Source organism: Oenanthe melanoleuca, chromosome 23 (assembly GCF_029582105.1).
Source record: "Oenanthe melanoleuca isolate GR-GAL-2019-014 chromosome 23, OMel1.0, whole genome shotgun sequence".
NCBI classification, from domain to species: Eukaryota; Metazoa; Chordata; class Aves; order Passeriformes; family Muscicapidae; genus Oenanthe; species Oenanthe melanoleuca.
The window spans coordinates 2,539,608-2,554,178 of record NC_079356.1 but is presented as its reverse complement, the minus strand read 5'-3'; the positions used below and the strand labels follow the sequence as shown (position 1 = coordinate 2,554,178).

Below are 14,571 nucleotides of genomic sequence, written 5' to 3'. Positions count from 1 at the left end.
CATCACCTGCTCACCTTTGCAGAGATCCCCGCCCTACCTCAGCCTCAGAAGGGAATGAAAATCCCTCAAATAACCTCAAAAGGTTTAGAAATCGTGCTCAGGGAGGCACCTTTGCTTTGTGTCACTGCTGGAGAGAGAGGGGAGAGTATTACCTGAAGCTGTGCAGTTGTGAAGAGTGGATGGAACACAGACAGATTGCAGCTGGATTTCTCTGCTCTCCCCTTTTCCACTAAAAAAAACACCACAGAGAGTAAATGATGGAAACCACAGTGCTTCTAGCTGAACTCTCTGGCCTCAAAACTGTGTCATTTGGGAAGGTCTGGACAGGACAAGCTCCGTGTGCAGGGCTGGGGTGTGGGACTGTGGCCTGCAGGGACCCCAGTGCACGCTGACTCACAGGCTGGCTAGTGAGAACCTGAGTTTAGCTCACAGCAAATGCCTTTTGGGGATGGAAAAATAAAACAAAAAAAAAAAAAAGAGAAGCTGACCCATTTGAGTTCCATCTGTTGGGGTTTATAACTGTTCTCCTTGTAATTGCCAACAGACAATGTGAATTGCAATTAGCTAATTGCTTGCTAACTTTGCATTCTAATAATAGTCATGTTCCAGAGTTATACAAGTTTGGAGGCTGCTGCTGTTCCCTTGCAACTGGCAATAATAAATAATATCATATTCCCTCAGCTTTGCCATTACTTCCAAGTTTCATCCCCATGCAAATTGCTCCAGCATGTCCTAATCCCTGACGGGAGGGCAGAGGCATCAACAGCATTTCATTGTAGTTCCCTGCACTGGGAGGGCTCAGCACAAGCACAGGGATGTGGCACTGGGAAGCTGTGACTCCTGTGTGCCACTTGTCCCTGCTGCAGGGCCAGCCCAGCAGGGCCAGGAGGTGCCTCTCACCCTGGCAGGGTGGCAGGAGTGGGGTCTGCATCCCTGGAAATCCAGCCCCACCATCAGCATGTGCTTGGTTAGAGCCTTTTGGAGGTTTTGGGTTTTGTTTGGATTTTTTGCTTTCCCTTTGCAGGATGGGATGTGGCCCTGGCCCCTGCAGTGACATGTTTTATTACCAGTAGCTTCAATAATGTCAGCACAGCCCCAGACTGGAGCTGTCAGAAGCACAGCAGAGCAAGCTGTGCAGTGTCACTGCAGAGATGAGGGGGGTCTGGACCCCAGAAGGGCTCCCAGGGAGAGCAGGGCTGGGTGCAGAGCCCAGCATCCACTGGATGGGGGGCACAGAGAATTCCTTGTGGGCACCCCTCTCTGGGCTGTGTGACCTCCAGCTCGTTACTGCCACGCAGATGCAGCTAATTGAGCAGCAGAGCAACAGCCTGATCCAGCAGAGCCAAGGCCAATGGAACGAACATCATTCCCTGGCACACGAGGAACTACTGAACAGGGAGCTGCCAGCAGGCTGACATCTCCAGAGCTTACATACTAATCTCATTAAAGCTGACCAAAAAGCCTTGCAGAGCTGGGGGAGCCGTGTCCAGCGAAAGCTGGGCTGGATTATTCATCCCTGGGGCTTTCCCACATGCCTGGTTCCCTGTCTTCCCATCCACAGGCAGGGGGTGTGGTACCCCAGCTGCCGGGCATGACTGGGCAGCACCTGCCCAAAACCCTGTGCCAGGGCTCAGCCACTGAGCTCTTGGCTCCCCAGGGGCTTGCAGGGGGCTCCTGTTCGGGTTCCTCATGAGCAGAACTTTCTGTCACTGCCTCAGGTGCCCCCAGTCCCAGCTTCCAGCAGAGCAGCTGTGGGCTTGGTTCAGAGCTGCTTCTCCTCTGGGCACAACCATCCCTCACTTCTCCCCTCTCCTGCTCCTGCCATCTGACTCACAAGCAGATTTATGGAGTATAAAAGCGCTGCTTGTGCTCCACAGCCTTGTGTTCTCACCCCCTTCCCTGGCTTTGGGCAGAGGTACCAGAACTGCACCATGAAAGGGAGTTGTCCTTGGCAAAGCCACAAGGAGAGCTGTCCCTCGCTGCTGTCCCCTCCCCACGGCTCAGGTGCACAGGGCAGGGGAAGGTGCATCTTGCTCAAAGCAAGTAGCAGGTCACAAGGAGCAGGAGGAATCCAGCCAAAGGAACAGCTTTGCTCACTTCTGCTTTGGCTTTCTCTGTGAATGTTTTCTCTCAGCACTGGTTGATGAGTTTCAGACCGAGGGAATGTTAGGAAATGAAAGAGAGAAGGCTGTGACACATTGCATGATGTGCCAAGGACCAGCGCTGACGAATGGCAGCTGGCAGGGCTGTGCTGTGCACCCCACATTGGCTGCCCCCACAGGACCTGCCACCCTCACCCTGGCTGTCCCAGCACACTCTGGCTGTCCCAGCACCAGCTGCAGCTTCTCTGCTCACACCAGCAGCTGGGGACCATCACCTGCCTGTCCTCTCCCCCAGTGGTGGCACTGGCAGGGTCATGCCAAGGGAAGGTTTGTAGCAGAAGCTTCTCCACTCAGAGCAGGAGAGGAGGTGCCAGGAAAGCTGCCAGGGTGTGGCACAGCCCAGCACAGATTGTCCCCAGGGCCACTGGCAATCTGCAGGTATTGGTCATGGCACAGGAGGGAGAGGTGCCACAGGACCACGCTGCACCCAGGGGAACATCCCTTCTGCTACCCCCATATATCCATTGCCAGCTGCTTTGGGACATGAGGCCATGGGGTTTGGCAGGCTTGAATTTACCTCCCAACCTCACAGGAGCAGAGCAAAGGTCCTGCTGGGCTCAGTGTGGGGCTGAGCCCCATGGGCTACACACAAAAATGCTCTAAAGCTGACAGCACCAAATAGTTCTTCTTCATCTAGTACAGTTGTTTAGGGTTCAGTAAAGAACAAAACAGCATCTTGTAGGTTTTAATAAAGCTCTTGGCCAACAGTTCAAACACCAGGGGAGAAGATGGAGAGAGAGGTTGAATTTATGGGAGCAGGAGGAGATCGTTTGCTTTCTTAGGAACTGGAAAAGATTAATAGTGTGCAAAGGCTCTTGGGTTCATTCCTCACATAGCAGAATGGTTAGGAGACTTACTGGCTTGGTGTTCTTCATTCTGCCTTCCCCAGGCAGCCCAGAGACTGTCTGGGCTGTGGAGAGAAGGACCAGGGAGAACAGGGAGCCACCCCATGTCAGCCCCAGTGGAGGGTGTGGTATGCTGGGGCACAGAGGGGAACCGAATCTCAGAGTGCTTTGTTGGGAAATTAAATAGATTTTAATATTTCTGTATGTTCTGATGTGTGGGGAGGCAGTGGTACCTGGGGAGCACAGGGCAAGTTCATCCTTCCAGCACATCCCCACTCCTGGACCCCAACACAGAACCATTCCATGGCAAGGATCTGAGCCCAGGGAAGCTCTGCTCTCACCCACCACAGGCATTTTGCAGTCACCATCTACCATGGGAGGTAAATCCTGAAGCAAACTAAAATTCAAGAAAAAAGACAGGAATTTCCCAAATTTCACTGAACAGCCCAAAGCTTTTTTCCATCAGCCAAAACCTGCTGGAGGCCTCACTGCACACAGAGTGCAGGGCAGGGATGAAAAGCCACTGGGCACACATGGAAAGGCACAAGATGTGACTTCCAGACAAGCCAGAGCCTGTGCTGGAGAGGCAGAGTGGCTCAGGCATTGCTCCAATCCTACATTCATCTCATTTGGCTCTGGGGTGACAGACAGTGTCCCCAGAGCTGCTCCAACACAGCCTGTAGCACTGCCTGAGGCTGCAGCAGCTCCACACTCCAACAGCCAGGGCAGGACACAGCTCACAGCAGCAGGAGCCACTGACCATGTGCCCAGTTATCCCCCCAAAAGGAGTCAAATCCCTTTGGAAGGAACAGTCATCTCCCCAGAAACAAAGTTAAGCTGGAAATTAGGCAAGAGGACTTTCCATTGTTGGTCCCAGTCAGAGGAACACTGGACAGATCTCCTAATTTCTCCAAGCTGCAGCAGCTGGGAACAACCTGACACTTTGCTGAGTATAAATGTAGCCATTGGAGTTTTTTTAAAAAAAAAAAAAAAAAAAAAAGTGTTTTCAGGACTCCATAGACAGCCCTGGAGCTGTCAGCTATGGAAAATAAATTTCTGTGCTATTTAGGGATATCTGTTATGCTCTAATTCAGGGCTGGAAGCTGGAGTGATACCTAAAACATTTCACTGGGAGGCAGAAGCAGCTCTTGGGAAGCCATGACCAGTCTGGATTTTCAAATACTACTAGGAAATAGGTTTGCCCTTTAGAGAATGAATGAAGAACTTGAGCAAAGCTGCTAAATGTACAAGTTCTCAGACATCTGGAAAGAATTAGTCAGGAAGATGTTGGGACAGGGAGCTCAGGCAAGTTCAGAAGACACCTACTGCAGATCTGTGTCCACAGGAGGAGGGAGGAGGGAAAGGGCTGGGGGGAAAAGCAGGAAGGGAGGATTGAAATGGAACCTCTGCAGGATGGGCAATGAGAACAGGCTCTGCCCACATGCAGTGCAGGCAGCCCTAGAGGGTCTGGGGGCTTGGGGGCCACACCACATTGGCAAAGAGCTCATCAGAAACTGCTGGTGCCTGTCCTGGCAAGGGCAGACATGTCCCATGGGGAAAGCTCAGCACTGCTGCAGGCCAGATGTGCCCCACTCACTGCAGCAATTGATCAGCAGAATTTGCCCCTCCTTGAGCTCAGCAGGGCAACAGCTGTGACATGTCACAAGCACTAGAGAAACACTGAGCCAGGCCTGTGGGGAGCAGGGGAAAGAGCCAGCTAGCAGGTAGTGGAGAATTGCTGTATTTTAGGGTAGATCAGTACTCAGGCAGCCTCTCAGCAAAGTCACAAAGGAGTTCTGCTGCAGGCCAAGATGAAAGTCTCAAAGAATAAGCACAAAAACCATAGGGACTTGTGAAACCCATGCTTGGTTTATTAAATTAATCACAAAGCTTTTTATCACATATTTCTGCCTTGGAGTCACTTTACACTTCAGTTCAGGTGCCAAACCCTTTGTCTTTTCCATAGCTGTGGACTTTTGTAATACACTCAGTTTTGAAATCTGTTTCAAATCCACGAGCTTAGGCTGAAGCAAAGCTTTTGGGTTTGTTTTGGAAGTCTCATGTTTCCAACAGCAGGTCCCCATTTCTAAGCAGAACTGCAAAGGCCCTGCTGCACCAGAAGACAGCAGCCACCCCTGTGGGAGGAAACAAAACAACCTTATACAAGTCAGGTGCTCCTTATAAATGTTTGTGGGCATTTGAATTTAGTAACTGAATTTAGTTTGTGCTTTTCCTGTAAGTGAAGAGTAAGTGTTTTGCAATGGAGTTAGCAGGAGGTGAAGCTGAAAATCAAAGTGTGAGCTCTGTGTTTCCTGACAATTTTCCTTTAACAAGGTAGCTCCAGCTGCTAACTGCATTTTATTGCATTCCTCAAAGAGAGATCTCCATGCAAGAATACTTTAAGAGCTGTACTCCAAAAATAAAGGTACTTGGATTTATTTTTATGGTTACATATATTTTACCAGTTGGTCTCAGAGCCTTTAGTTCTGCCTTACCCCACTAAGGTACAGCACAGGCTGGAGTCTCTTGATGCCATGATGATTTTTTGCTTTTTTTTTATATACCTTTTATGCATTCTGAGTGCTCTTAGCATACATACTTGTAATTCCTTAAGTCTGATAACTTAACGCAGTCCTGGCATTCTGTTAAGCCAGAAAACCAAACATCCTAAATGCCTTGCAGCTGAAAGCTGGAAAGCCCTACACTACCTTGAAAAACCAAAGCCTCTCTAAAATACATCCTATAAACTAAGGTTAAGCCCATCCAAGAGGGAATACTTTGAGATGAGAAAATATCACACTGCTCATTCAAGCATCTTTATTTATATATCAATTTTCCAAATCTTTAAAATTGTATACACAATCTATTGGGTCACACTCCACCTTGATGAAGTCTTGCACCATAAGGATCCCTCTTAAACACCAAAATAAAAATCTTTTACCCCTTAACCATGTCTGGCTCTTAATTTTAGGACCAAGGAGAAGGCATCACCCTGACTCTGCATGTGGCTCCCCAGGCAGCTGGAGCAGCAGCTGCTGCTCTCTCACCTCCCTCCTGTCCTGGTCCTCAGGAAGGTGCTGAAATGAGGCACCCAGAGACATCCCAGTGCTGTGAGCAGAGTCTGACTCAGCCTCTCTGCCAGGCAAAGAGGAGCAGGAGTGCCTTGCCACCTGCCTGCCAGCACATGGCACTGGAAGGCTGAATGCTCACCCTGACCTGCTCAAACTCCAACCCCAGTGGCTCCCAGGGAAATGCCAGCTGAAGGCAGCTCTGCACACACAGAGAACCGTGTCCTCATTAGCAATGGGGTCCCTGGCAGCCATCCCAACAGAGCATCCAGATCTGGAATGGAACAAGCCCACAGCTGATCCCAATTAGAGAGCTCTGATGCAGAGACTCACTGCAGCCTGCAGAAAGATGCAGACAAATGCAACTGATGACATGGCCCATCAACCAGGAACAACACAGAGAAATTAATCACACCAGAACTTCAATGAGTACCTCCTTCACCCCATTTCAGTCAGTCAGAGTCAGGGCATGGCCACTTTCAATGCAGAAAGCTCCCTCAGCACTTTTAGCAAGGCTGTTGTTAGCACAAAGACAGACATCAGGGCCCAAACAGCTGGGAAAAGCAGAAGGGCCACCACTGAACGTCTTCCAGAATTTAAATCCATTTGTTCATTGTGCAGCTGTCCTGAAGAGAGGCTGATAGAGGAGGGGTGTTGAAGGGTTGGATGGTGTACACAGATGCAAAGGCAGTTCTGCATCCAAGCTCACCATGGTCTGTGACAATGATACAGCAAACAGCCCTGATTCACCCTGAGCCATCAGCTGTGCTCCAAACCCTGTGTAAGGAGCACAGGGCTGTACAGCCACTGAGCCCTGCCAGGAGCAGAACCCACCTCACCTCACCCAGTGCCAAGAGCAGGTTTTCTTTGCATTTAGAAGTGTGTGTGAAGAGCTGCAATCAGAACTCGTGAAGGGCCTGACCCTGATGGGAGCCCTGGCAGCCCCAGCCCCAAGCCAGCACTTTCCCACCCTGGCACCCCCCAGCAGGGCTGTTTGTGGGTCATGCAGTGCCCTCAGGTGGCCGTGGGGATGCCCCAGGTTGGGGACACAGAAACGAGAGCACAGACACACCCACAATGTATGCAATGCAACTCTTTATTGGCTTTCTCTGAGAAGCTGCAGCTCCTTACCAACTACACAATTTGGAGACAAACATCCCACTGCTTCCCAGAACTGTTCAGAGGATCAGTGCCACGGCCAACAAAAGGTGTTCCAGAACAGTCAGCAGTGCCTACCACAGTGATGTTTTAAGGCTGATTTCAGTGTTAAGAGAGCAGTGTGTGCAAGACCTTTGAAAACTGCCTGTGTCAGAACTCAGGCATCTGTGCACCTCCATAATTACATTTTCAAGCCACATTTGCTTCATTCCTCTCCATGCCCAGGTGGGATGAATGCAAACACACTGCTCAAGGCCATGAGGTGCCCTAACCAGACATATTTTCTTTATTTCTAAGGACAGAGCCCAAACACCTTTCATGGCACCAGCCTGAAGGACTCTGTTACACATCTGCAGCACCTCATGTAAGTCGGCATCAACATTTTTTCCATGATACAAAACCTCCACATCAGGAGAAGGAAAGGACAAATTCCACAGCTGGAGGTGACTCCTGTCCATCCTCATGGCTTTTCCAGCTCAGCTTCTTCTTCAGAGACCAAGGCCATTTCCACTTGAAAATGGCACAGTTTGAGCATTTCATGCTGAGGCCAAGACTCAACTCATTCAGCTTCCAAAAGGCACCAGGAGATCTCCCTCAATTCCTCATCCCCTTTGCAGCATCACAGAACACACCAGGAGCTGGGCAGGGCCAGTCCCTGCTGCCCTGTCAGGAGCCAGGGGAGCAGCTCACCTCCTGATGGTTCTCCACAAACAGTGAGACCTTCAGGAGTGTATCTGGGACAGAGAGAAAACAACAACCCTGTCAGCTTCATGTGCTTTACCTGTATTCTGTATCCCAAAAACCTGTTTCTAAAGGCAATAAGAAAAAAGCATGGGTAAAAGTGACTGAGCAGTGAAATGGGTCACTGAGCCCTTGCTACACTGTGAGGATGTTGCTTCCAGCTGTGCCCAAGTGTGATGGTGAGGACTATCAAGTGATGCTGACCAGGATCAATTCACAAAGACTGACTGAGTAGGGTCAGCAGCACAGCCAGCAGGGGACATCAAACCCTGGGTTTTTAGCACACACAATTACCTTTAACAACGTCGTTTTCTCTGTAGTGCTCCAAAATCCTCTCCCAGGACTGCGGGAGAGCTTCCACATCTGCCAGGCTGTCCAAGCTGAGGCGCTGCAGGAGCAGCTTGCTCTCCAAGTACCTTCGTACCCGATAAGGACAACAAGTAGAAAACAGCCCCCCAGCGCTGCCCAGAGCCCCTCGTGAGGATACAGGTGCCGGTAGCAGCGTTCCACGTCCTGCAGCCCCTCCAACACATCGGCCAGCGAGGGGCAGCGCGGCCCGCGCCGCAGAGCCGCCGGCAGCCGGAGCTCGGCCGGGCCCCGCTCCTCGCACATCCCGGTGGATCCCCGCTCCTCGCACGGCCCGGGGGATCCCCGCTCCGATCCCCGCTCCTCGCACAGTCTCAGCCCGGTGGATCCCCGCTCCGATCCCCGCTCCTCGCACAGTCTCAGCCCGGTGGATCCCCGCTCCGATCCCCGCTCCTCGCACAGTCTCAGCCCGGTGGATCCCCGCTCCGATCCCCGCTCCGATCCCCGCTCCTCGCAGAGCCGCCGCACGGCGCTGGCTGCGCTCCCCACCGCGTCCCGCACGGCCCGCAGCTCCTCCCTGCACACAGCGTAATAGAAACCACAATATTTAAAATAAGAAAAGAACATAAACCTAGATGAAGGGAAATATATGATTAAATCCCCCTGTTATGAATTTTGTGTATACCAGTTTGTAAAAGAAAAAAAAAAAAAAAAAAAAAAAAGGGGTTTTCCATAGTCTGAAAGGTTTTTTTGCAGAATCAGATTTCCTGCCTTTGTGTGATCAATCGCAAACTATCTGCTAAAGATCACACTTCCCACTTCTTCTGTTTTTTATCTCCCAAGAGCAGATGGTTCCATGACCAATTGTCCCAAGAGCTGTCCCACGGCAGTTTGGAAGTTTCTTTGACCACCACTGCTTACCTTGCGGAATTACCACAACAAAACAATAACAATTATTGATTACTACAAGGAAAATCATCCTATTAAAAGGGAGCTGCAAACCAAGTTCGGTGGAAACGTGGAGTGGGCGGTGACCCCTCACGTTTTCCCCAACCAATCTAAACTTTGCTAAATATCGAGACTTTTGTTTCTCATTTATAACAGCCCGGGCCCCGCCGCCTCCTCACCGCCGCCCGCCCAGCTGCTCCAGCAGCGCCTCGGCCGCGCCGCGCTGCTTCTGCCACAGCCGCGCCCGCAGCCCCGGGAAGGCGCCGAGCGGCGTCGCGTCCCACGGCAGCCGCCGCGCCGCCCGCATCTGCGCCGCCAGCGCCGCCAGCGAGCCCAGCAGCGGGGCCGAGGCCGCCAGAGCCGCCCGCGCCGCCTCCTCCGCCCGCGCCGCCGCCTCGGCCCAGGCCCGGAGCGCGGCCGCCACCGCCGCCATCATCACCGCCCTCACGGCCGGGCGGCGCTCCTGGAACGTCATCATCCCGCGCCGCGCCGCCATTGCTGGGGCCGGCGGCGCTTGGTTCGACCGCAGTTCTAGTGTGACGTCATCAGTCCGCGCCGCGCCGCCATTGGCCGGGGCCGGCGGCGGTTGGTTCGAACCCGGCTCTCCCTAACGTCATCATCCCGCGCCGCGCCGCCATTGGCCGGGGCCGGCGGCGGTTGGTTCGAACCCGGCTCTCCCTAACGTCATCATCCCGCGCCGCGCCGCCATTGGCTGGGGCCGGCGGCGGTTGGTTCGAACGCGGCGCCGCTCCCGCCATGGTTCCCGGCAGGAAGAAGGGCTCCAGCTCCCGCAGCAGGAAACTGGCGGCTTTCCTCAAGGACTTCGACCGCGAGGGTGCGAGCGGGAGCGGGACAGGGAGGAGGAGGAGGAGGGGGGAGCGGGAGCGGCCCGGGCCCGCGGCAGCGCTGACGCCGCGTGTCCCCGCAGTGAGCCGGCGGCTGGAGCAGATGCGGGCGGACGGGGAGCGCCTGGTGAAGGAGATGGAGAACCTGTACGACATGGCGATCATGCGGCTGCCGCTGGAGCTGCGCCAGATGAACTGGCTCGAGTTCTTCGGTGCGGAGCGGGGCCGGGGCTGCTGGGCTGGGGAGCGCGTTTCCTTTGATGATAAACCCCACGGGAGTGAGGGAGCAGCCGGGATCTGCCGTGCCTGGAATCCCCGGGGAGCATCCCACCGGCTGCTCCTGTTCTTAGCGCTGGAAACCGCTTTGTGCTGGGTTTTGCACGGGGTGACAGCCCTGCTGTGCTCTGTGAGCTGTCCCAGACGTGTCCTGATTTGTCTGAAATGTTTTCTTTTTAGCTAAAGTAGGAAGTGGAAAGACAATGGAAGAAGTGGCTATGGTAAGTTTCCAACACAAAGTTCACTAGAGCCATCGCACACTGCTCCTCACGCTGGAATAAGGTGCTGAAGCATTACAAAAGAAACTCTTACATCAATAATTTCACAAATATTTCTTTAAAATCACAAATGTTTCTTTAAAATTTAGCAGTAAGAGGTGCCTGTTGTATCATATGTGGTCCTGCTGCTCTCTGTTGGTCTTTCCTTATCTGCTAGATTGCACCCCCAAATCCCTGAGGGCACATGCACTTTGCAGTAAAGGAAATTCCAAACTGGTTGAGCAGCAGGGCATGGGCAAGGCAGAACTGCAGCTGCCAGCCAGGCACTGAGTCCTGAGGGTGTGCACAGAGGATGAAAACTCCCAGTGTGAGCACAACAGCAAATGTGGAGCTGATCTGGCTGTAAAAGTTTTGGGGGTTTTCTCTACAGCTTTGACTCCAAGAACTTTGGGCTGCCAGCAATCCCAAAGGTGCCACAAATGTTTTTAATTTTAGGCAGAATTAGCAGAAACGGAGAGCAGGAGAGCAGGAGTTACCAATGCCCCGTTGGACAGTGTCAAGAAAGGTGAGTTTGAGCATTGTGGTGTGGTTGGTGAGGTGGAAGCATGTTGTGGTTACTTAATGTGAATAATAATTCAGTTCTTGTCACATCCCTCAGTATGTTTAAACTAGGAAAATAATCCTACTTTTATCCCTACTACCTCTAATTAATTTCATTAAAACATCCAAAATAATCCAAAGTAGTGCTCTGTCAACTATTAGGATTGTATTGAAATTTGGATTTCTGAAGCAAATTGCTGCCAAAGCTGCTTGCAGCTGCTTGCCTCCCCTGCTAAATAATAATTTAAAGCTATTATTTACTCAGATAACACTTTCTCTTCCTAGAGGGTAAATTCAAGAGGAATGTTGAAGCTGTTGAGGAAGCAGAGCCTCCACTGCTTCCTCAGCCAAAGAAATCCAGAGCTGACAACCAGTGTCCTTCAGAGACAGAGGCTGAGAACATCAACCCAAGAACTGCCAAGGTGAATAGTTGTTCTCTGGGCTGGCATTGTTCTCAGGATATAAATTCCTGACTGAGCTGATGATTAGGGCTGTCCAGGATGCTCTGAGGGGGATTTCAAACAGCAATGGGGGAAGGTCCCAGAGGCTTGAATGGTGTTTGTTCTGGGCTCTTGTGCTATGGAAAGGGACTGAGCAAAACATTTTGTGTGGAAACATCTGTTTGTGTGGACTCAGAGGGAAGTAACTGATCTAGTGAGTGATGTGTGCTTCAGGTGAAGGCATCCACCAAGAAGCCACCCGTGGCCAGGAGACCCCCCTCAGCCAGAGTGAGGCACATGAGCAAGAGGTAAGGGGGATGTCTCTGTCTCATCTCTAGAAATGGAGAATGAGAGAGGAAATATAAATATTTCTCTTTGGTGGGATGGTCTTTGGTTAAGCAGGGGGGAGAGTTGTGCCACACTAGAGGGAAAAATGAATGTGAATGTGATGGACAGCTGCCTCTTGTGTGAGAACAAGCTGTCCCCAGGTCTGGGGCTCACTGGGTAGTAATAACCCCTGGGTTTAGCCTTTGACAAGTGCCTGTACATTTGTGAAGGGCCATCTTATGGGCAGATGTTCATTTCCCTTGAACAGATCAAGCAAAAGCGGCTTTATCACTCCAGCCACTGGCAGAATGGCTGAAAGCTGCACTCGGGGAGGCACCTCCATGGTCACACCCAGATTTGATTCCAGGTTTGTTACAATCAGCCCACCTGTTTGAGCCTGCAGTGAGGGGCTGGCAGTGCAGTGACAGGTGTGTGTCTCCTGCTGCAGGGTGTTCCAGACGCCGGGGCTGCGCACGCCCGCCCTCCACGAGCGCGTGTTCACCGTCTCTGCCAACGGCAGCCCCCTGGCCGACAGCGGGGACGCCGTGCTCACCCTGCCCCTGGGGGGGGGAGAGGTAATCCTGCCCTCCCTGCCCAGGCAGGCCTGCCCAGGCACCTCACCAGCTTCACTTCATCCACTCCTGTCTCTAGCTGTTTGTGGGGGGCTGCTTGAGAAGCTCTTTGTCAGAAGTGGGGCATGCTCAAGCTGGTTGAAACAGAATAGGAAGATGTTTCACTGTGCATTCACTTTAAAACACTTAAAGCAGCAGTAGTGCAGTGGGTTTGATAGCAGTGTAGTGGGTTTGATGCTGCCCAAACACCAATGCACTCACAAAAAAAATAATTCACTCACTGTTTTTTTTTAACCCCTTACTAAAAATCAAGCTGTGTAAAACCACCACAGCCAGTAATGCATTAATGCCCTGCAGGAAAGGTGTGGGATGAACTTCTCTTTTAGCTGAATGTAGTTCTCTGCCTGACTATACTTAGATCTTAATCTCTTTTATTTAATTTAACTTTTCTACTGCCTCCAGCTACTACAAACAGCCAGAAAACCTGACATTTGAGTTTGTTTCCACAGAGCATACGTTTGACAGCAAAGAATTTGACCAAGAGGAATTTCCTTCAGCTGAACCCCAAGGCCCGAGGGCTCATGAAGGAGCTGTCGGTAAGCCTGGCTGCTTTTGTCAGCCATGACCTGAAGCTCTAAGGCAGTGCTGTCCCTCTGCCATCAGTCAAGGGACTGTTGAGCTGCTAGAGAAACTCCTTATTTCCCCCTGGCCCCTTGTCTTGAATTTTGGCTGATGGCAGAGGTGAAGAAGCAGCACAGAACAGAGAAGGAGAAGCAGGAGCTTTACATCACATCTGGCTGAATACACAGATGGAGAAAAGAGTTGTTGTCACTGCTCTGAAAAACAAAGTTGTCCTTTAGGCTGGAGCTGCAGGTGGATGTGGCCTAAATGTCTTTAAGTACTGATTGATTTCTCTTTCCTTTCAGGTTTGTCTTGCACAGGCTTGCAGCGAGACAAATATACCCCTAGATGGAAGTCAATGAGAAATGACATCCCTCTGTAAATCCATTTTATGTTTAGGACTGCTACCTTCATTTAGTTTTTGCTCTAATTTGTATCTTCCTGCCATTGATCTACAGAATAGAAGCTAAAAACTGGCTATTCTACCTATAATATGTAATGGGATCAAAATAAATTGATTTTTTTTTTTTTTAATCTGAGGAGAAAAAATACTGTCCCTGAACTCCCTTGGATGTATGGTAAAGCTTGCCTTGGATTTCCATACAAAGCCCCATCCTTTGCCTGTTTCATCAGCCAGTTCTTTTTTAGCAAGCATGCTCCAGGCTCTGAAAGCACAGGTCACTCCCAGAGGAGTGCACACTGCTTCCCACCTCCAATCCATGCTAGCTGAGAATTCCATTGCAGTGAGGTAATATGGAAACTGGGGAGGGGGCACTGCTTGGCTGTCACCAGAGCTGGAGAAAGCTGAAATGTCCTCTGGAAATCCAGCAGGAGGAAGCAGAGCCTACAGGGTGCAGCTTCAGAGTGATTTCAGCCTTGTCTCTGATGAGAGTAGGGAATAAATTGTCTATCTCAGAAAACTGCTGCCCACAAACCACTGAGCTTCATACTCTCCTCACCCAGAAGAGCAAGGATTAGACAGAATTGCTAATTTTAACATTGCACACAGACACCAAAATCCCAGACACCTCCCCTGTCTCTCCAGGGGAAGATTCTGTAGCTCCTGTTGTGGTTCCTGTGGCCATGGCTGCTCTGTCAGGGTCACACCAGCCCAGAGCAGCTTTCCAGGGAAAGGTCAATAGTTGTGGTCTCTCATCCCTATAAAGTACAAACCCTGCTGATGGTGCAGAGTTCAGGGCTGGGCTGAGCAGGGCAGCCACTGGGTTCATACACAATTTGAATTGAATTCCTTTGCTCTGGGGGTAACTGGAAATGTCAGTAAGGTCTCAGCTGCTGTTGCTGAGCCTGAGCAGGACTGGGATTTGATTACAGCACCAAACTGAACACAGTGACCTGGGGGAAGGCTCTGCTTCTGACACTATCAGATGTTCCTCTGTATTTCCCTCTTTCCCAAAATAAAAATTTGTGAATTTTCTTCCCACTT

General features: G+C 51.3%; 2 protein-coding genes across 3 annotated transcripts; one reads left to right on the top strand and one right to left on the bottom strand.

Moving 5' to 3' along the window:
* Positions 1-7,150: 7,150 nt before the first annotated feature.
* Positions 7,151-9,666, bottom strand: AIRIM (AFG2 interacting ribosome maturation factor). 2 transcript variants are annotated; one of them, XM_056509039.1, is made up of 4 exons: positions 9,408-9,666; positions 8,462-8,857; positions 8,269-8,390; positions 7,151-7,967 (listed from the first exon to the last, which is right to left on the bottom strand). In XM_056509039.1, the coding sequence occupies exons 1-4, from the start codon at positions 9,662-9,664 to the stop codon at positions 7,900-7,902; spliced, it is 843 nt and encodes a 280-aa protein (XP_056365014.1). In that variant the 5' UTR covers positions 9,665-9,666; the 3' UTR covers positions 7,151-7,899. The 2 variants fall into 2 exon arrangements, with proteins under 2 accessions (XP_056365014.1, XP_056365013.1); XM_056509038.1 differs by having other exon boundaries at positions 8,269-8,857.
* Positions 9,667-9,865: 199 nt separating this feature from the next.
* CDCA8 (cell division cycle associated 8) lies at positions 9,866-14,571 on the top strand. The gene is made up of 10 exons (XM_056509100.1): positions 9,866-10,063; positions 10,157-10,285; positions 10,530-10,570; positions 11,063-11,132; positions 11,453-11,589; positions 11,842-11,915; positions 12,203-12,301; positions 12,383-12,509; positions 13,016-13,102; positions 13,433-14,571. The coding sequence occupies exons 1-10, from the start codon at positions 9,985-9,987 to the stop codon at positions 13,487-13,489; spliced, it is 900 nt and encodes a 299-aa protein (XP_056365075.1). The 5' UTR covers positions 9,866-9,984; the 3' UTR covers positions 13,490-14,571.